Source organism: Antedon mediterranea, chromosome 1 (assembly GCF_964355755.1).
Source record: "Antedon mediterranea chromosome 1, ecAntMedi1.1, whole genome shotgun sequence".
Classification (NCBI taxonomy): domain Eukaryota; kingdom Metazoa; phylum Echinodermata; class Crinoidea; order Comatulida; family Antedonidae; genus Antedon; species Antedon mediterranea.
In genome coordinates this window covers 11,343,168-11,366,306 of record NC_092670.1, presented here as the reverse complement: position 1 = coordinate 11,366,306, position 23,139 = coordinate 11,343,168, and the positions used below count along the sequence as shown (strand labels likewise).

Below are 23,139 nucleotides of genomic sequence, written 5' to 3'. Positions count from 1 at the left end.
GATGGATTATTCGCAATGGTGCGACTCGCTTACGTCCTTGCGTTGCGTCCTAGTGGGAACCAAGCCTTCGACTAGACTATATAAAATCTTAGATTGAAACAGATATATTGAAAGCTATGATAATACCGTAATAATGATGAGAGAAAAAATGTGTCTGCCGCCCTCTTGTATTTTTCATTGATTTGTTGTTCGTCGTGTTTTGTCGGCCTAGCGTCGATCATCCTCCTCGCAGACGCGGATCGTCGGGTCGTCACGTCAGGCATTTCCTGTGTGTGTAGGCTGCTAGGCTAGGCCTAGTAAATTATTTTGTTCTTCGTGATGCCGAAAATCGATATATTTGAACTTTATTTTATTACTATCTGCGTTTTTCTGTTACCGAGAAGTCAAGGTATGTGTGTGGGTATTTATATACATTTGAAAATAACCACATTTGGTTTAAAATAGTATTAAAATAACCTTGCTTTGTTGACCGAAATAAGGATAGTTAGGCCTAGTAGGCTAGCCTAGGTCTAGAAGTAGTAGCTCCAAACGGATAACCAGGCCTAGCTAGTCTAGTCGGGATCCGTCTGGACTATTATAAGTATTACTCTAAGCCTCTGTGATAGGACAGGTCTACAGTAGCTATGTAGGCTACTTATGTTTTGGCTTAGCTAGGCCCTACAAGTAGGCCCTAGGCTAGGGCCTAGCCTAGTAACCTTTAATTTAACAATGTCAGTTTAATACATTAGTCGTGTTTACTTTTATTTTGTTTGCAAAATAAAAACAAGTTCCGGTTTTTCGCAAATAGGGCCACCACCAGTATATAAAGTTTGTATTATACGGTGGCGCTATTGCTCCCAAACCCTTCCCATTATGCATCGTGCAATGACGTTTCTTACGAAATCAAGATAATTGCGATAAACCTTATTGTTGGAAGGATTGGGGAAAAACATCACGTAAATGAGTACGCACATGATTTGTTGTTTGTAGGTACACATCATTTGCTCCGAAACCCTCCCATCCCCCTCAATGACGTTCCTTGCAAAATCAAGCTTTTTGCGATAAACCTAATGGAGCGTCGCCAGACATGCCTTTTTCACATATGAAGAGCACGCTAAATACATTTCCATTCCATGATAAATATGATCTTTCATTTTGCAGGAAGCCTTCATCATGTCCTACACTACTACGATACTCTTCACACGGACAACATCAAACATCACGTAGTCAAACGAGGTGCCGATCATGTTGATCGACATGTGCGATACATAACTTTTACAACTCTAGGAAAGTATGTAAAATCATATTATGCCACAATTATTTAAATACAGTATTAACCCTTTTCTATTTCCTCAGTCTCAATTTAACCTTTTTGCTTACACAGTATAAAATACAAAAGTCTGTTGACCTGCTCATTGTCATGGTGCTGTTTTCAGTCATTGTAATGCATTATATATTATGTTTGTAGGCCTATGACCCCAACAAATTTGAATATTTCTAGTAAAATATTTTAATTTTAATAAAATATTAAAAAATAGTTAATTGTCATTGGGCCTGTTAAGGCTCGCCCAGATTAGTTTGTTTAACCTTTGTGGATAGTTCACCAATAGCCTGAATGCACCCATCAGAATGTCAATGTTACTACAGTATATTAATTACCCTCTATCTCAGCTTTTACTAGAGTTTTATCAGACAATGCCAAATAAGTTGATAAAATAAAATTGACTTTTCTTTTTAAAGGAAATTTGATATGGAACTTAGACCATCTCAAACGGCTTTATCAACCAATTTTAAAGCTTACGCAATAGGAGATGATGGTACAAAAGAAGAGTATGATTTTGATAGAGATAGTATACTTGAAGGACACTTAAGAGGTAATTTTGATTATATCACATCCAACAGCAAGCAACATTTAAATTACAGAGATACTTTAGATTAACTAACCCTGACGTTGTACCACTAATACTACAACTATTATTTTTCCCCATAAAAAAATAATTTGTTGAAAAAATGTTATAGGCCAAAAGTCTGGAAGTCAATGGGTTTGTCGTTGATGTAACTGTTTATTTTTTTCTTTTTATAAGCGTAATCATTATTTTTGTTGATTCCTTTCCTTAAAGGCAAAATTGAAAAGTTTATTAAAACTACAAAATGACATATTCAAAGTTTGATTTATTGTTTTTAGGGACAATATACCTTTAAGCTATATTTTTATGTTATATCATAAAAAAATCCCTGTATATCATTACAATTTTATTGGTAATAGATTACTAAAAAAGACTGATTGATGTTGAATGATCAATTGACAGATATTTGGATTTTATTTAAATTGCTCATTTTTTAAAATTTTTATTAATAATTTGTTTATACAGATGATTATGATTCACATGTCCATTGTCATATTGAGGATGGTAACACAATAAATGCAAAAATAGTAACAGATCAAGAAACATATATTATTGAGGTCAGTATCGTATGTCTGATAAATATTCTAATTATAATAATTAGTTATCCGCATTCAGCGGATAACTCCTTGTAACTGTATGAAATCATCTTTTTTTTTTTCTGTATTATTCTTTCTTTCTGTCAATTTTGTGTCTCTCGTAACTCAAAAACGTGTAAACATAACATTTTATAACTTTGTCAAAATGTGGGCATTCACGTGAAATTGTGCACCTCCTATTGTGAATGACGACAGAGTTGGGCCACATGACTTACGCGCGTTTTTACGAATTTCGCATATTTAATATAGATCGAAAACCATATAACAATTTAAATTGAAACTTAACAAAAGTTTAATTTATATCTTGCGCTAACTGACTGTGGGAAAAAAATGGCATGTTGCACACGAAGTTACGCGCACACGCGCGTTTAAAATTTCAAATTGAGAGAAATCAATTTCTAATCAACTTTCTACGCGTTTCATGTCATTTTGAGCATGTCAAAAATTCCCACTCGTGCGCATTTTTTTACACGTGCGGTGCACACGTAGCGTTGAAAACGATTTTTTTTCCGTGATTTATGTTTTTCCACCCTTTTTTAGTAATTTTACCAATTTATAAACATTTTCGACTTAAAATTTCGTCATACGGGCACGTCGAATTGGATAATTTATGTGCGTTTTTGATGAAAAAGTTCAAAAATCCGTCAAAATTTGTCAAAATTATACCTTTTTTTAAACAGTCGTAGTTTCTAAACTAAACGGTGAAAGTTATTTTTATTGCATATTCTGGAAGTTGATGAGTTGTAAATATCGGATCATGCATTAATATGGCTAACCGGACATTGTGACGTCACTGTATGGCCACGCGAATACAAAATTTAGGATTTTTGTATCTTTCGTCATAGCTTATCACATTTAATAGAGCGCATCTACACTTATCCGTTTTCCATTTTCACCCCGATTTTGATATTGTCTAGGTCAATCAACTGTCTTTCGCATGAGTTAAAAATATTTTAATTTTTATGACGTCATCATGCCTAAAAATTTAAATTACATGTTGCATAAATTTCATCTTTACAGAAAATTTTAATCTGTTATAGCTCGTAAGAATGAAATGTGATAATCACGATTAAAACGTTTTCTGGAAGCTATTGAATTGTAGATACGAAATCATGTGAACATTTTGCCAATCGGATGTTGTGACGTCATCATATGGCCAGTTAAATAAAAAAAGTCGTATTTTCATCTTTTGCATTATAATTCATTACATTTAAAAGAGCGTGCATCAATATTTCACGTATTCAAATTTCTTCTACATGCTAATATGTTGTTGCTGAGATAATTTCCTTCCGAAATTGCTACCTTCGGGTTTCATTTTGAAACCGTCAACATGTTAAAAATTGGAGTAAATAGCGGGTCCCGTAATTTCACCTATTCTACACTGTATGTGATGTATACAGATTATACTGTGTATACTATTTGACACAAAATAACAGAATTCAGCAATAATAACATAATCATATTCTTGTTCAGGTCATAATGCCATAATCTTTTTCTGTGTGCAATATTCCAACGTATGACGTGCTCGTGGCGTTTGTCGTGCGGATAACTAACTCGTCAAAGTGACGAGTTTCATGTCTAGTTATCTAATTGAAATGTCCTTAATTATTATGTCTTTTCATTTACGTTCATTTATTTAAATAAAAAAATCAATAGTTTGTTCCAGTTCTTTTGTTTCATATACTAGCCTATTGAAAATCAGACCAGTACTAGCACAAACAAACAATAACTTTAGGCTAGTTTCCAGTTTCCAACCCACAATATTTGTGTGATTGTATGTGTTTGAGTGTGGGCTAGTAACATCTGTCAAACTATCCCAATTGACGTTTGGGCTAGTGGAAAATTAGCATCAGATTGTAGTCTGTTTCCTACTACTGTACAATTGAACACTTGTAAACCATCCAACTGACTCAGTTTTGCTGATGGCACTTTCGCAACCTTTTCTTAGATCTCAATGAGTCATCATAGGAAAGCTCAGCTTGGATGCGAGCGATACACTTCCTTTCACATTTTCTATGAGTAATTTTATGAAAGTTAACAGTCAATTTACAATTCAAATTAGTCATTTCATTTTCTGTATGAGGCAATATGAGAAAGATTGCATTGTTCTAACTTTATCAAACTTTATGTGATTTGCCCATATATGGATAATGATGATGTCATGTCACTTCCATATTTGGGCCCAACACACTTTTTTTGTCAAACTAATTTGATAATGTAGACTTTCTTTGAAATTGACTTGATGTTAAAACTCTGAGGTACAAAGCTTAAAAAAATCAAAATCTAATAAATTAGTAAATAAATAAAGTATGTAATTAGTCTAAAAACATGTTTAATTGAAAATCGGATTTCTAAAATTGCCTCCTGCTGAGAAGGTCAAATTGTTACCACTGTGAAACAAACTAAGCTACATATTCATTTAATGTCATACGTTTTTAGTAGGTGAGACGATCGATAAGTCGATCTTCAGGTTTCATTTCCATTTCAATTGTTGATAAAGAAAGAAATATGTACTATCTCATGTTGTTTGAAATAAACATAAAATGGTATAGCAAAAAAAGGTGCCTATACTGTAGTTTAGAAGGAGATTCAAAAGTACAAAATGTTCGCCACAATTTTGATGTTCAAAAACAGTAGTATATTCCTATAAATTATAAAATTGTAATAATTCTGTATTATTTTTTTGTAGCCTTCATGGAGACATTTAACAGACGCTAGGAATGGTACTATGATTTCATACCGGAAATCTGATCGCAAAGTAAATGAAACGTAAGTGGTTGGTTATAATCATGTGACCTGTGAAACGTAAGCACTATATGAAGTAGGTGTTTACTATAAAAAGACCTTGTTTTCGAAGCCATTTTTTAAGAACAATAAATTCGCATCCTAAAGTTTGATACTTCAGAAACTTTCATAATGAAGCCCTTTATTCGTGAAATTATACTATAGGTAGATAATGTAGGTAAATGTCTATTTTTTCAAGGGTGTATTAATGTCTTCCTTTCGTGTCAATGGCCTTTGTAAAGCTCTGTCTACACTATCAAACTTTATGTGACAAAAAAAAATGTGATGTGCCCATATATGGACATGATGATGTCATATCACTACCATATTTTGACATATTACTACCATATTTGAGCACATCACATTTTTGTTGTCAAACTAGTTTAATAGTGTAGACAAAGCTTTAGTTTATCAAAGTAAGTAATCCATCATGATTGTTCTTTATTGATATAGGCATACATATTGTGCACACGGTAATCACCTTCCAAAAGATTTGAAATATGAAAGAGGTGAGGAAGAAGACTACCATCATCACCATCACCATTACACCAAGGAAAATGAAGGTACAGTAAAAACAAAATAGATTGTGTATTCTCTCTTTTGAAAATGTACTTTACCTGTGTATATTGAGTCTTTTTATGCTTCAGTTGTGTTCATACTAGTACCTGTACACATAATAACTACATATATGATACGGCCATACTGTGTTGATCACTGGTTCTCGTAAGATCACCGAAGTTAAGCAATGTTGGGCCCGGTTGCGTTCTGGATGGTCCTTCAAATGGGATGTAAAGCCATTGGTCCCGTGTACATACAGTGCATGTTAAAGAACTTAGTACACTATTCGAAAGGTAGGGGATTGTCAAAATGTCCTTAGTTTCCAGTTATAGTAAGTTTGAGGACCAGAATAAATACATACTTACTTGTACTGTACAGGAATCTTCAGACAATCATCATGCAATATGTGTTCTTATTTGTAAATAACAATCACTGTGACATATATTCTGTTTCGTATACTATGGCCAGCTTTGTGACATACTTATAATATGGCATCATTGTAGCATTCAATCAACATCAATTTCAAATCAACTTTATTTAATCACAGAGGCCATGTTCCTCCCTAGGGTTGCGCACATTCACAAATACAATCTTAACATTTAACAGTACTTATAAGGACATCAACGTTCCATATTTGTACTTACTGATATACATATATGGCCATTGTTGTTGCATACGTTCTTATACATACTTATGGTTTTCATTGAAGTATGCACTTAAACATACATGTATGGCATTCACAATGGTATATATGTACTTGTAAGGCCATCATAGTTGCATGTACTGGTATAAATGAATATTATTATTATTTACTATTTAGATGACCATTCAAGAACAAGGAGGTCACTCCGTCCCCCTCCCAGGCACGTCTGCCCCTTACTCTTAACAGCAGATAACATATTCTATGTCAACATGGGACAGAGTAGTATGTCACAGACAATTAATTACTTAGTAAGTATAAAATTTGAATATATGTTTTGGGATGGTACACGAAGATTACAGTGCGTGAACAGTGGAACATACATTCCGTCCATATTACAAAGCTGTTACAGTCTGTTAAATCACTTTCTTTATCTTCTAATGTCCCCGAACGAAAGCTATTATGGGATTAGGGAGTAACTGGAAATGTGAACTAAACTTTACAATCTTTTTTCAACGACAGATCTCCTTAGTGGACCGAGTCAATTTGATCTATAAACGAACAAACTGGGATGGCAGAAACTATGGTGGATTCTACTTTGAAGTTGCGGAGGTAAAATGCATACAATTATAGTGCTTGTCAGTGACGATACATTACGACCTCCCAAGAATCCTGATAATCGCAGGAGCTTCCCGATATATTTTGCATGATCTCCCATCTTCTTCTAATGGTAGCAATTTTGATAAAGTATTAAAAACATCCCATGAGTATGGAGTCAAAGACTTTTACTTCCAGAATCACAGCAGATTAAGTGGGCTCCAGACCCATACTTTCGAAGCTGCTCTGTATACAGATCCTTTTACCAAATATTCACTCACTCGCTCATAATAATATTGTAATATGGACATTTTTTAAAATAAACCAGGAATACATTCTTGCAGTAAACTTTTGAATAGATTTTTTGTTTATTCTCACATGATTAAATAATATCTTTTTCGCAGGTTACTGTTCATAAAACAAAGTTACACAAAAATCATTACAATACGGATCCACCAAATGGTGAAGTGTGGGAGGTACAGGACCTGTTGGAGGTAATCTTATGTTTAAAACCATTCTTGCATAAAATAATACAAAAATCTAATACCATATTAAGATGGGAATCATATGGTTATTTTTTTCAAGAAAATTTACACAAATCTCAAATACTGAATAATAATGTAGTTACTGCAGTAATTGCAGTAGAACAATTTTGACATGATTCATAATTGTTTAGTACATTAGTTATGCATTATTTTGTTTTAATTAATTATTTTTTTATTACTTGCAGATGTACAGCAAACAAAATCACATGAAATTTTGCTTAGCCCACTTATTTACATACCAAGACTTCTCAAATGGCGTACTTGGCTTGGCATACATAGGCACACAGAGAACTAACGCTGTTGGTGGCATCTGTACACAGTGTAAGAACATCTTTTGCATACTAACGACTACTTTTTTCTATGCAAGGTCTATGTCTAATATTTACATACTAATTTTCTTCTATTTTAGCATACCCATCTTCAAGCGGAGAATTATATCTTAATACTGGATTAACGACCACAATAAATTGGGGGCGCCGTGTACTCACAGACGAAGCTGAACTGGTTACAGCTCATGGTAAATACATTTACTATAATCCTTAGTGTTTAATTAACTGCAACAGTGTTATTTATTAGACAGTATCATTTATTTGACAGTGACACTTACTCAACTGCAGCACTTAATCGACACTAGCACTTATTTTACAGTAGCACTTATTTCACAGTAGCACTTATTTCACAGTAGCACTTACATCACAATAGCACTTATTTCACAGTAGCACTTATTCAACATTAGTGCTTACATTTTTACAGCTGCACCTCATCAACTGCAGCACTTATTCGGCAGAGCTTTTTTGACAGTGGTACTTATCTAAATGTAGCACTTATTCAGCTGTAGCACTTATTCAATTGCATTACTTATTCAACTTCATCTGTGGTTCTTATTCACATGGTGGCTATTGATCACTTGTATCCTTATCATATATGTAAGAAATATATCTTTATTTTATGCTACAGAATTGGGACATAATTTTGGAAGTGAACATGACCCGACATCTAGCAACAATGAATGTTCCCCCGGTGATGTAGATGGCAACTTTCTTATGTATCCTGCATCTGTCAGCGGCAAGAAGGTTAACCATGATGTAAGTTTATCTTATTCTAAGGGTGTGTTTATGTTTTATTTTACTCCAACAAAAAGAAACAGGGCCAAAGGATTACCAGAAAATGATGGCCATCTCCCTCCCCCATCAACCCTGTTCAGTTTCCATTTTTTCCTAATCTTTTCCTTTTTTTTTTATTTCTACGCAGCAATTTTCCGCATGTAGCAAACGTATGATCAATCAAGTATTGAGAGCTAAATCTTCCCGTTGCTTTAGAGGTATAAGTCTTGTTATTCCGTTACTATCATAGAAAGTAAATGCATCTCCTAGAAATACGGGGCGCCATATGCAGCAATCTTTTAGTTAAAATGATAATGTAATTGATACATAGCATTTGGCAATTTGATTTTAAAATGGCGCTCTATACCTGAATTTTCCTCCTAGTACTTTGATACTGAATAGGTTATTTTTTGGGTACACATGGCTTAATATATGGGCTTCAGTGTTTGGTAAAACAAACTAAAAGTAATGCATCTCCTTGAAATATGGGGTGCCATATGCAGCAATAGTCTAGTTCAAATGATAATTTCAATTACAATTTGATTTTAACATGGCATCCCCTACTTGAATTTTCCTCCCAGTACTTTGATACTGAATAGGTTGTTTTATGGGTACACATGGCTTAATATATGGGCTTCAGTGTTTGGTAAAACAAACTAGAAGTAATGCATCTCCTTGAAATATGGGGTGCCATATGCAGCAATAGTCTAGTTCAAATGATAATTTCAATTACAATTTGATTTTAACATGGCATCCCCTACTTGAATTTTCCTCCCAGTACTTTGATACTGAATAGGTTGTTTTATGGGTACACATGGCTTTAATGGTGATATGAGATTCAATGGATGATACAACAACTAGACCTGTATAAATAAATCAATTCATTCTTGTACAGTGTCATTCTAATGACAGTTCATTTTTCATGGCACTAAAATGCGTAACTATTTCCAACCACTAGTATGCATGAATTATAATATTTGTGATGATGATGATAATTATATATTCATTTTTATATCAGAACCACAAGGTTCAAATGTGTGTGGTAATTACCGAGTTGATGCAAATGAAGAATGCGATGCCGGGTTACTTGCCCAAGGGGAGAGTGATCCATGCTGCCACTTAAAATGCAAACTGAAGCCTAAAAAGCAATGCAGGTTAGTATATCTACTGCCCTCTATTAATTGGAGTGGAAATAATTGAAAGAGCCCTCTATTGTTGGGATATAAAATGTATTATATTGCTGATTTTAATTTTGTAATTTTAAAGAACCTAAAATACAATAAATATGTTAATTAAAAAAAACAAATACAAAAATGTATTTAAAAAAAATAATAAGATAAAGTAATAGTGAAATAATGAATTTTGGGTAATTTTTATACGTTTATAATAAGGGGTTATATTAGTCAACATTTTTTTCCACTACAAATTTCAAACTCTGGTATAAACAGTAAAACAGTAATTAACTTTTCCTGACTGGAAGACGTACTGAGCTGCATAGTAAGTGGTTCACCTAGTCCACCTTGCTCAATAAACGAAATGGAATAAATGTTAATATATATTCTTCAGTGATAAGAACTCGCCCTGTTGTGAAAGATGCCAATTTGCCCCAAAAACAAAGGCGTGCCGTGAAACAGAGTATGCAGATACTGGTTGTAAGCAGGACGCATTCTGTACAGGGAGAAGTGCTAACTGCCCTAAGGCTATACCAAAGAAAGATGACACTATTTGTATAGAAAAGTAAGATTTTTGCTTTTTAATTAGAATTTTAAACGTAAATAATGAATCTCAATGAATTGTATTTTGTAGATTTCCTTTTTTTATTCATGTTTGATGTTGTCTGTTTCTTTTTGTTCTGTATGTTGTATGTATAAATCTAAATTGTTTTTATAGACAGTTTTTTTCCTTATTATTAAAGTGGAAAGTGTAGAAATGGTATATGTATGCCGTTTTGTGAAGTGAATAGTATGATTTCCTGTATATGTACAGATTGTGAGTATGTTTAAATAAATTAAACTTGAAACCTAAATTGCTATTAGTATGTAAGAAAAGCTATTGTTCACATGCATCGCTTCATGATTTCCTGGCCAGGCAAACTTTTAAAGTTAACCGGAAACTCTCCCAAAACCAGGTCATAGAAGATCCCAAAAGCCTTGTTACCAATTAAAAAAAACTTTGTAGCGGGTGAGTGGCCCAGCTTTAAGACAGTGGAACCATAATACGTACAGTAGTCATAAAATTGGCAAGGGTTCGAGGCTCACTGGCTCCACGGTTCTGGAGTCTTCTCGGATAAGGACTATAAACCGTAGGTTCAGTGTACACATCTGGCTCATGTGCACTTTAAAGAACCTAGTACATCTTTCGAGACAAATATGGAGTTACCCCTAGGTACTATTACACACACAGCCACTTATCTAGGGAACTGCACATCCTTCAGATGCACCTCCTCCCACTATTGCGACTTTTTGCGAATTTTAAAAATACCGTGTGTGTTTATCCAACAGCTTCCGAGTCTTGTTATTGGTGCTGTAAAAGATTTGAAACAGATGCCTGTACATTATTTTACAATGTCTCAATAAAATCGCCACAGCGCGTCCCTGATGGGCGACCGTGTAATCATGGAGTTTGCAACCAAGTAAGTTATACGTTTTATGTATTTTAAAATGAGTATATGTATTGTTTTAAAGTACCCATATTTTTATCATTTCTATTATTTAATATCTGTTTTACACAACTTATTATTACTTTCAAAACAGTGCAAAGAATAATGATGATTGTAAAATACAGTGAGACCCAAAAAAATGTCCCCTTAATAGAGGTTGGCCATTGTGTATATATTCATAAACATAAAAACCCATTCTTTTCACCATAATGAGTCCCCTTGATAGAGGTGTCCCCTGAATAGGGGTGTCCCCTGAATAGTGATGTCCCCATAGAAGGGGTTCCAACCATTTTTGCGTTAAATAGGTCAATATTTTTTATGACGACCAGGGACATTGTTGTTAGGTCCATCCTGGTAGAAGTTCTATATTTCAAATATGATACATGTATCCTTTTTTTTTAGGGTGTATGTGAATCTCAAACTCAAGATTTAATTGAAAGGTTTTTTGATGTTTTTGAAGGGATCACAATAAGCAAATTAGGTTAGTGTAACACTGTGGCATGGTGCTGATCTTTCAATGTAGGAGCTTTGGTTCAATTCTTCTCTAGTACCAGTCTGAAAATTAATACTAAATAAATGCTCTCAATGTTAGACCTGTCATATCTGTATTTGTCATGTAATAAATGCTCTCAATGTTAGACCTGTCATATCTGTATTTGTCATGTAGATTGCCATTTGTCTTTCCATCCCAGTCCCATTGTATATTCCTAACTCTGGCCTAGTTCCAAAATTTGTCATAAGAACAATTCCACTCAAATTCAAATCATTGTCCCTGACTAAACTGTGAATGAAATTTTTTTTTTTTTTTCATTTTTTTTTTCTTACAGGTCGAATAATAAAAGACAATATTGTTGGAGCAACTATTATCATATCTTTAATTATTTGGGTACCATGTAGCTGCCTCATTCATTATGTAGTAAGTTCATATCTTTAATTATTTGGGTACCATGTAGCTGCCTCATTCATTATGTAGTAAGTTTAACTTTTTTCTTTGTCTTTTGTTTGTATACATTGTTTTTACACCAATTGGCGATTTTGATTTTGGAAGCGAGCATTTTTTCATTAAAGATGTATTGTCCCTTGAAACACAAAAAATGAAAAAAAAAATATTATAAATTTAAATTGGCCATATCAAAGTAATATTAAAGTTATGACACTTTATGTCGAAAATTCGAGCCAAAAACAACAAGTTTACATAATTAACAGGTAAATTAATTTGATTACATTTCGTCTGGGAAATCGTCACAAGCGAAAGTAAACAAAGATTTCAAACCATGTGTATGCATTATGCATGATGCTAATTAGGATTGTTTACAACTTGTCACGGTTGAGAAGGTGTTCTTACACAGATCGCGAGGAAGTTTTATGATTATACATACAGAGTAGCCAAACAAGCGCGTTGCATTATGAGATATGTTTTGATTGAAAACTTTGACTGGAAGTCAAAGTTATTTTTTGAACAAAAAAAACCTCTGTATTTCGGTTAAATTATTTATTTTTTTACAAATTTTTGGTGAAAGTTAATAACTATTATGATACTGTACTTCAAAATGACCCACTTTTTTTCGAAATTTAAAAAAAAAAAATTTGTTGGAATTAGTCAAAGGGACAATACATCTTTAACTAGTTTGTACATTAGTACTCAACTAGCAAGCTTTCATTGATTAACGTTTACCTTGTCTACACTATCAAACTTTATGTGACAAAAAATTGTGATGTGCCCATATATAGACATGATGATGTCATAGCACTACCATACTTGGATATATCACTACCATATTTGGACACATCACACTTTTTTTGTCAAACTAGTGTTATAGTGTAAACAGAGCTTAAGGCTTTCCAATCAAATACGCCACATTTTATTCAAATTGTTGAGCATATTTATGGTTGTTTAATTTTTTTTTTTAGGATAAAAAACGAGAAAAGGAATTACATGAAGATAGTGATTGGTTCAGTCCGAATGTAAGTTATTTTCTAACAATAATATTCATGTTAAATACATCAAAATTGTTTTGTAAAACGGAATGAATAAATTAAGCGCTCAGAAACTGATTGAAATACTTTTAAAAATGTGAGAGCAACATGCATGCTATTTAACATTTTGGCCCATATTTTCAATATATCAATGAATGAATGAATATGGATTTTTTTGTATGAGTAGAACCTATTAAGGGGATACTTTTTCCCAAGAGGATTTGTTTCACTGTATTTACAAATAATAATTTAGGAAGATAACTTGACAGAGGAGAGAGATAATTAATATGGTATACCTAAAAGCTTATGTTGGTATAAAGGATGCACCGTATACCACAATGCAGTAGATTCAGACACTCGTGTCTCATAATTCACTTCGGCTACCTCCCTACATACAGCAATCTTTCAACAACAGATGTGTGTTATTACATTAATTCATTTAATGATATAATAAAAATATTTCTTTTCAACAGAATAAAGAATTGATGAGGCCAGGGGACAAGAACAAAGTTCGAAGGTACAAGCCACCATCCTATCTAGAGAAGGAGACTGTTCTCTAGCTAACTGCATGTGTTTATGTGAGACCAATGGTATGTCTAGCCCACACACTTATGAAGTTAAAATACTGTTATTGACCTTTAAAATTATGAGAATTTAAAATTCAAGATTCTTGCTAATTTTGTTATTACTAAGTTTTTTTAAATTTTGATATGTTGAATGTTATCAACGGCCAGCAGACGGTAAAGGTGATTTTTACTGTTATGTGTCAAAAGCTATATTTTAATGGTTACCATGCATTTGTTCGTATCATGCCCATTTTTATTTGTTGCCAGATATAATTTTATTTGACATTTAAAACAAAACGAAAAAACCTAAATATCTCAAGGCAAATTACTGAAAAAAGAACAATGTCAGTGGCTTAATCTCAATGGAGATACAAATAAAATCAAGCAAAAAAGTCAATCAAAACGATAATATTCAAATATAAATGGTCGGCCTACTGTTCACTTCTGGGCTAAAGCCTGTCAAGCAAATAGTAGGCCTATTATTTCAGGCACCACTGGCTGCCCATAGCCAGAAACTATCACGATATATTTGAATAACTTTTTTATAAATCGATTATTTTAAAGAACAAGTTTATTTTAAAAAGGCTGACAATGGCTTGCTATAAAAACAGCACTAAACAGTGGCATGCCATTACTCTTATTTGCAGTACAGTGTATTGCTGATTTCAAAGTGTGTGTTTGCTAGATATACCGTTTGCTTATGTGTGTCTCTTGCGCATGTTCTCTACACAACCTCTGCAGATCCCGTTTCTTTTTAGGCTTGTTCAGACTTGCACATACTGGAGCCTACATAAGGAACCAGACAACCTGTTTAATGCAGGAGGGGTAGGGAGCCTACATGTAAGGTACCTAGCCCACATTCAGGCTACCTAACTTACCTGAAAGCCAAGGCAGCGTACCTAGCCTAGGCCATATAATAACCTAAGCCTGAGTTAACTTTAATCATATCTTAACTTAAGCCAGGGCAGTGTCTCAAGTCTGAACGTAGCCAAAAGTGTCATCATCACTCTGTGTGTGTGTTGTTTTGATGTGATGCATGGTAGCTTACAATGTTGAATGTGATTGTATACAATTTAACTAATACCTTTATGCCATGTCTTTTTATTTGAAAGAAATAGGCATGTATGCATGTCAGGTTTAAGTGTAAATATACAATGTAAGACGCATTGCCTTAACCCAGATAGGTCATTTGTACCTCGGTTGTCCTAATTTGTGATAAAATGAAAATCACATGTAATAATACACAACCACTATTGATTTAAACTTCTACTTAAGTAAACAAAACTCACATATGCCCAAAAGCAGGCCCCTTCCAGGCCACAGCTAATCCCACTCCAGGCCCCAGCTACTTCTCCTCCAGGCCCCAGCTACTTCCCCTCCAGACCCCAGCTACTTCCCCTCCAGGCCGCAGATACTCTCCTTCTAGGCCACAGCTATTCCCCCATGTTCATATAGAAAATATAATTTCTTATGAATGATTTCTTGAATATCTACCCCCTGAAAAATATTTCCCGGACTCCCATAACAATTCCCTCCTAGGTCAACTATATCCCCAGGACAACTAAAACTACAATACAATTCTCATTTATACAACATTGTCAAATTGTAACTTAAGATAATTCATGATGCAAAGAATATATCTTTACTCCATGGATAAATTTACAATATTGTTTGTTTTTAGCAGATAAAGGTCAAACTTTGAACCGGTCAAAGTGAGAAAATCTGAACTTGTTAGTTTTTCTGATTGATATGCATAGGCCTAGTCTAGCTTCTAGACAAATTATAAAATAAAAATGTTTTGCACACATGCCGTGTCATACGTATACCTGAGGTAGAATCGAGTTACACACAAAATTTTTACCATTTGACCATTTTAGGGCTTTCACATTTACGTTAAAATATGATTGGATAGAAAACATATCTTTTTTAATTGTGTGAAAGAGTGGTGTGATATTGAGATATATGAGAAAATAAGATGGTGCTCTCCTTTTATAAAAATAATATAACATTTTAAAAATATATTTATACTTTTTTTACACTTTTTATATACTTTATAAATTAAAACATCAATATTTATTTATTGCAATTTTGTTGGGCTAAGGTTAGAATTATTTGAGTTTTTTTAATAAGTTATAACTTTCGACAACCAAGGTAAACAATTTTGTTATAAATAAAATTAAATACATTTTAATGGGGGTGATTACATTAGGAAGCTAACAGGGTGTCATGGGACTATTCCATTAGGTTTAGAAAGTTCAATGCAAAACTAAATCCTTGTAGATAAATATATAATTCCATTCCATTTTTTTTCTGTCCAGTGTTTAATTTACATTTGCTAAAGCTATTAGAAAAATTGGGTTATTGTACTGTAAATAAGTTAATGTCAATCAGATAAGTTATGTCAACTGTTTTCTACAAGCCAGTTCTCTGGCTGAATGGTATAGAATTCAGCTTTTGAAACTTGAGTTCGAAACCCATCAACTTTATTGCTCTTTATTATGGGTTTCCCCTTAGTTGAGGTGTCCAAAAGGAGGAGTTCGAATTTATAATCACATTTTGAGTTTGTCCCTCTAACAATCGATTTCTATGTTATGTGTACCAAATTCATTTTCAAAATTTGTAAATATTGTACAAAACATTATATTTATTATGTGACAATCAATAATTATATCATGTTTTCTAGTTTAATTATTAATATTAGTAATTTATTGACTTAGGCCTGTGTTGCAAAAACACAAATTATGCAATTGAAATATAAAGTAATAGGCCGATAATTAATAAAGGTTAATTTTATATTTCATACTTTTTTTATACAGTAATTACTACAGTAGTAAGCTAACATTAATATTATTTAAAATAGGCGCAACTTTCAGTTCTCTTGGCCACTGTAGTGTAAAAGTATTAGGAACCATGTCAAAATAATTCTACTGCAGTAACTGCAGTAACTTCATTATAGTTAACCTGTTTATTTCATTATTTAACTAGCTTTTTTGGGTAATTATACTATTTATTAATTATTATTCTCTACCTTGAAACAGACTAAAACTATACATTATTGCAGTAACAAAAATGTGGTTACTGCAGTACCTGCAGTTCAATTCAATTTCTTTATTGCTGCAAATGCCATCAAGGGCTAATATCCGCTTAAACATACTACATCATACAAACATATACATATTTACATTTAAAATTTAAACACAAAAATTATAGTCATTACTATACTGTTGTAGTTATTATTATTTTTAATTGTTATTATAGTCGAAGAATTTAACGTGAGGATGGTAAATAACATGATCCCATCCCTTAATAAATTTGTTAGAGTGGTAAGATTGATATCACCATTTACATTAAATTTGAGTTGATTTGATAATCTTGTTTTGCAGTAATGATTATGCAAACGTAGATGGGATAACACTTCAAATGTGGTAGAGTAAATTGTTCCTATAGGGGTGAATATTTGGGGCTAACACTAAGACAGAATATTACCATTGTTCATTTGATATAGTATGAATATACGATAGGTTTTTATGTTGTTTTTTAGTATCATCAGCCTGCCTTCTAAATAATATCATTTTCCGTCTTTTTATTAAAATCAATTAATTTAATTATTTCTGTTTTGTTTTAGTCATAGACCTCCAGCATATCAAGATGTCAAACACGCTAGTTACAAACATGGTATATACAATTATTGATCATTAACTTCATACATCCCTCCATCATTGACAAAAACGTTTTGATCATCTGCACATGCGTACCAAACATTGACAAAAACGTTCCGATCATCTGCACATGCGTACCAAACATTGACAAAAACTTTCCGATCATCTGCACTTGCGTACCAAACATTGTCAAAAACTTTCCGATCATCTGCACTTGCTTACCAAACATTGACAAAAAATCTTAATCAATCCCGCTTAATTTATAAATACACGCAGAATTAACGTAACATTCAACATCTAAAGCCTTATTTACACTTTTGCCATTTAACGTTAAATTCTTTATTATAATTTCTCGAGACAAGTGTGAATATAGCTTAAGACAGACATTATAATGCTTCACTTTCTAGTGCGAACATTGTATAATAACAATATCATATCGTAATCGTAACAATCATATAATACATTGCTTAAAACGACGTTATTAATAAAATATTAATCAGCTTATTGCTCTTGAGTATTGCTATTTTGGACGCGAAGTCAATGCTTACGTCACGCAACATACAATATATTTAAAGTAGAACACTAAAAATCATTAATAATTTTTCGTTGTGACGTAACTGAAACTAAAAATTGTTCGTCGAAAAATGTGGTTGAAACCAATCAATCGTAGTTTTAATTAGGTAAAGATAAGATCTAATTTCGGAGAAAATACCATTTTATTACAATTTATTCATTCGTATTGTTCCCCAAAAACATGAAAAATGACGATTAATAATTTTAAAAAAAAACTTTGAATAGGCCTTTTCGCAGTTTTAATAAAGTTAATCTCTTACAAAAACAAAATTAATCATGTTTTTACTTGACACAATAAACTGTAAATTCTACCATTTTCAGGTAAATAATTTGTTTTTTATCCCATTTTTGGTCAAAGTAAACAACTATTATGTGACATTTAAAAATGGCATATTTAATTTTTAAAAGATATTTGTTCAAGGGGACAATATAATTTACCAATAAATGTTATCTGTAAGAATAGGCTACTCATGACTCCAGTTACAAACATTTCAACATTTTAACTTTTTGTCTCTCATTTTCATGTTTCATACGGGTTAGTAAGGAGAAAAATAGATTTGAGTGAGTTTTCTATATTTGGGAATATAACCAAAAAACGTACACATTAATTATTGAATTGTACGCATTTATTATCTTGATTTGTGGCTAAAATTTACCCGGAGATTATGATATTAATAAACGAATTCATTACGTTGTATATCGCTGATGCAACAGTTCAACCAACCAATTTTTTCCGGAGTTCGAACTCTCTGGGAATTCCAGTTTTATTCAAAATGTAAAACTGTTTTACATTTTACACTCTGGTAAGAACCTTATTTTTTTTCTTAAATAAACGTATTAATATATGCATGGTTATTGCTTGCACATGTTTGTAGTAGTATTGTTTAATTCAATTATCGTATTTTTTTATTCATTTAAACGTTTGCCTTTGTATGATTGCATAACATATCAATCGTTTTATCTTTGGATAAAAGAAAGTACCAGGGACCTATAATTTTATAGCTCTATGAAAATCTTAATATCCTAAAATATTCTGATTGGAGGCTCCATCAGAAAGAGAACAAAAACCGACGCGCGCGTTGAGTTTCTGATGATTTGTAGTACATCTGTTTGCACGCGCGCGTATTAAAGTGAAATATGTAGTATAATACGTATTCTTCTTTCCTTAGGTCACAGGTCATAGCACAGGAAGCAGAGCAAGACTCCAATCTGTAAGTTTGATGGGAGATGTTTCATTTCCTTGATTGAGTGTCGTCATCATCATCATTTTCCTATTACTACTTGCATGTGCAGATTTTAAATCAGTGTCGTCATCACATGTGCTATGTGCTGCATTTGCAGTTTTCAAATCATTTTTACTGTCTAGTCTGGCAAATTCACAATATTATCTTCATCTTCCTTTCATCGTGCATGTTTTTTCAACAATGTGCACAATATCATTATTTCCTCGAATTAAAAGTGACGATAGTTAAGAAGAGTGGGATGGATTAGAAATGTTTAATATTATCTGAAAACATACAAGACCATCTCTGATTTATTCCATTCCACTCCAAACTATAGCATCGTGTAAACTTTTAAATTACGGCTTTGAAATTAAGCAATTTTCTGAATATCATACCATTTTCACCGCAACTACTGTAGGCCTATTTAAAATGTGGATACTGACTGTATGCGTAGGCCTACCTCTTCTAAGGTTTTTTTCTCTTTGAATATTGTTATCTATTCTAATGGAATGAAATGCCTCTAAGCCAATAATTGTTTGCATGCCATTGTTGTTATTGTTAAATATGTGCGAATATATACTAGTGTTCTCTGTGTATAAGACCGGCTTTTGTACACGTGTACGTTATACAAACTGAACTACCCTAAAAATCCAATAAATATAATCAATTCAGTCATCTAGCGTACTTTTAATATACAATGGTTTTGTTTCTCAAAGTTTCTTCAACTGGATATCAACTGTGTGCAATTATAAAGTACATAATAATATAGAACTATATGTTTTGAAAATAAACTCTGAAAGGCATATAAGGATACAATCGGGACGGTCGTCCTAAATCCACCACTACATCACCCGCTTCCCCTAAAAACTGTTATTAAAAGAATTTTATACGAAACCTATTTTTAGGTGACTTACTACATCGCTACCAGCCGACTGAGTAGGTGCAAGTGGCGGCGGGCAGGCGAAAAAGTTAAAATAGTTAATTGGTCCTTTTTTTCCAATCACAATGGCGGATGCACATTTAAAGATTTGTGGTATGATAACAAATTTATATTAAAAGTAAAGTAAACCGTAACATTCTTGAAGTAAACTACAATAAAATAATAGATATTTATTGGGGAAAATAGGAAGGGTACTAAAAGGGTGACGTCGACTTTCTAAAAAAAACCCTTTTGAATCTACCAGCTTGACGCCTACACGTATTATTGCATGCCTGCTTCGAACTGATACTTGTTACTACTAGTGCAATGTATTATATAAATAGTGCTTGGTTTCATGCATTGTGAAGGTTGCCAATCATTTCAACTTTGTTACCGGATACGTGTTTTTATTACTTCTTTTCCATTGTAGTTTTCTTTTATTTTTTAGGATTAGAATTCGCTTAAGTCTGGCACGTTTCTTTAAATAAATATACACGCTTTTGTGGCTTTGTACGGATTTTTACAAAACAGCAACTAAAATGTCGCTATTTTGTCATATTTTTATCATTAGTCATCATAACTTGTTTGCTTGTTTTTAAAACCACTGTTAGTGTCCTTATTTTTGTGTAAAAAAGAAAATTGCGTCTTTCAGTGACTCGCATTTTTTAATAAGCCGCACTTTACAGTTATAACAATTTACATCCAACATCTAGACTTATAACAGCACCCTGGACGTTTATTTGAATAAATACGGTATTATAATTTTGATAGAGGGTGCCTCTCCCAGCGCTTTTTCAAATTCTGCAGCATTACATCATCGTCGAATTCATCGCTGTGCTTTTGGGGTTTTTTTTTGTAACGTTGTCAAAACGTTTGCTTTTTACTATGTAGCTTTCTAACATGGCTGAAGGGCAGTGAAGATGGAAGAGAGAAGTCCAGCTCTTCGCCGCAGGATAGGACGCACAGTTACGGCACCTATCTCGGAGATGCAGATCTATAGATACATACTATGTTATCATACGGACTGTTTTAGAAGGAGATACTTGTCCGTAAAGGAGACTGAATATACATAATTATGATTCGTAAATTGGAGATTGGCATAACAAAACAAAGCATAGTTATGTTGCATAAATGTTACTATTTTTAGAGTGTTATACATTTTATACCTCTTGATGATTAAAATAAACTGTAAATAGAAAGTTGTTAAGATCATGCAGATTTACGTACTTTCTCCTTAGTTAAGCATAAACACAAAATGATATTTAATACTAATACAGTAGTATGAATGGAAATGATATCGCCAGGCTACCGAATGTTTAATACACAATTTCCAGTATATTATAGAAAAAGATAAAGCCATGGAAAAAATCTGTAGTAGGCCTACTACATGTGTAGCCTATATTTTTAATGAAATTGAGAAAAATATAGTTTCTTCCAAATGCCATGCTGTGTTGGCCTAAGGAAATCTGTAAAATTTGTTTTGTTTGTAATATGATGAATTTTCTCCTTTTTTACGTTTTTGTTATGTGCTGTATCCCTGAGCAAACAGGGTTGTCGTTGGTAATGTTATGGAGGACATTTTTACGTTTTAGAAAAGTACTCCATGCTCGAAATAGTACTCGATAGCTTGACTGCACTTAGACTAAGTAAGAATACAAATTATACAAGATTAGGAATAAGTATCTCATTAAGGACCATAATAGAAATATGTTGACCTTTGAAATATGTAATTTATAAATATGAATTTCGAATGAATGATATTATTAATCTATTAAGAAAATAAACGAAAAACAAAAGATAAGAAATCTATTTTTGTACCTATAAGGTATCTCGAGGTAATCACTTTGTCGCCGTTGTACCATCAAATGTGGTAATACACTGTAACCCTTATACTAGCTTCATACTCTGCCGTCACACTGAAACTTTGGGCATATACACAACACATAAATCACCTGTATGTAAATTAGCTGTTTTATAAAATAATTAAACACATTCATTGAATGGACAAAGTCGAGACGAAAGTAATCTGTAAAGTGTGTTTTCTTTCAGAACAATGGTGGCTTGATCCAATGGTACCATGCAATGCCACTGGACTATATCTTGTAAACGTATTAATATCTCCATGCATTCCTACATACTATTTCTAAATTACGAGAATCGGCATCACAGATATCATTTTGTCAATTAACTGGAATTAATTTGAACTGCTCAATCAATGCATTTCCAGATAAAACAATAATAATGTGTTTTGTTATAAGTTTTGTTACATCATAGGTTGTTTAATATCGCCACATTAAATGTATGAGGCCTATACAGGATATCCGACTAAAGCTAAATATGAAATATAAACAAAAACTTATTCATTTCCTTTTATGGTTTTCATTTCACCTGATCACTATAATAAAATAAAGAAAGTGTGATGTTCCCAAATATGGTAGTGATATGCCCAAATATGGTAGTGATATGACATCAACATGTCCAAATATGGGCACATTACATTTTTTTTAAAGCTTGATTAGATAGTGTAGACAGAGCTTTAAAATAATAAAATTATTCGTTTTGTAAATGGCACCTATACTATCCTAAAGTAAATTGTTATTTTAATCAACTTGATTTGAAACCCGCATTCCGATCTTCAAATCGAAAAGCAAGGCTACGGCAAATATAGGTAGTTGGCGCGTAGCAGAACAATCAGACGGCTTATTTAGGCCAATTTACACAGACAAGCGGTAACGGTACAGTAGTACAAATATAATCTCTGTTTTTACTTATGACCATTTACACACAACGCGAATCGAACTCTGGCGGTTTCCGTTCAAGATAGATACAAATTATATGTGGGTGTGGAAAGCTA

At 32.9% G+C, this 23,139-nt stretch overlaps 1 protein-coding gene across 4 annotated transcripts; it reads left to right on the top strand.

Annotated features, from left to right (window-relative positions):
* The first annotated feature begins 226 nt into the window (after nucleotides 1-226).
* On the top strand, nucleotides 227-23,127 carry LOC140056258 (ADAM 17-like protease). Of its 4 annotated transcripts, XM_072101585.1 has the most exons (24): nucleotides 227-388; nucleotides 1,141-1,270; nucleotides 1,720-1,853; nucleotides 2,352-2,443; nucleotides 5,172-5,251; nucleotides 5,720-5,829; nucleotides 6,645-6,775; nucleotides 6,987-7,076; nucleotides 7,466-7,555; nucleotides 7,792-7,927; nucleotides 8,016-8,123; nucleotides 8,564-8,691; nucleotides 8,858-8,927; nucleotides 9,728-9,863; nucleotides 10,276-10,446; nucleotides 10,625-10,698; nucleotides 11,211-11,341; nucleotides 11,771-11,849; nucleotides 12,196-12,284; nucleotides 13,280-13,333; nucleotides 13,819-13,862; nucleotides 17,537-17,586; nucleotides 19,313-19,354; nucleotides 21,177-23,127. In XM_072101585.1, the coding sequence occupies exons 1-23, from the start codon at nucleotides 319-321 to the stop codon at nucleotides 19,324-19,326; spliced, it is 2,211 nt and encodes a 736-aa protein (XP_071957686.1). In that variant the 5' UTR covers nucleotides 227-318; the 3' UTR covers nucleotides 19,327-19,354; nucleotides 21,177-23,127. The 4 variants fall into 4 exon arrangements, with proteins under 4 accessions (XP_071957686.1, XP_071957670.1, XP_071957678.1 ...); XM_072101569.1 differs by lacking the exon at nucleotides 17,537-17,586 and having other exon boundaries at nucleotides 21,177-23,119; XM_072101577.1 differs by lacking the exons at nucleotides 17,537-17,586; nucleotides 19,313-19,354 and having other exon boundaries at nucleotides 21,177-23,121.
* The last annotated feature ends 12 nt before the right edge of the window (nucleotides 23,128-23,139 follow it).

Coding starts and splice junctions, on each gene's coding strand:
- LOC140056258 (XM_072101569.1), top strand. CDS start 319: ATGCCGAAAATCGATATATTTGAACTTTATTTTATTACTATCTGCGTT. Junction 1,854..2,351: donor ACTTGAAGGACACTTAAGAG/GTAATTTTGATT, acceptor TTGTTTATACAG/ATGATTATGATTCACATGTC. Junction 13,334..13,818: donor GTGATTGGTTCAGTCCGAAT/GTAAGTTATTTT, acceptor TCTTTTCAACAG/AATAAAGAATTGATGAGGCC.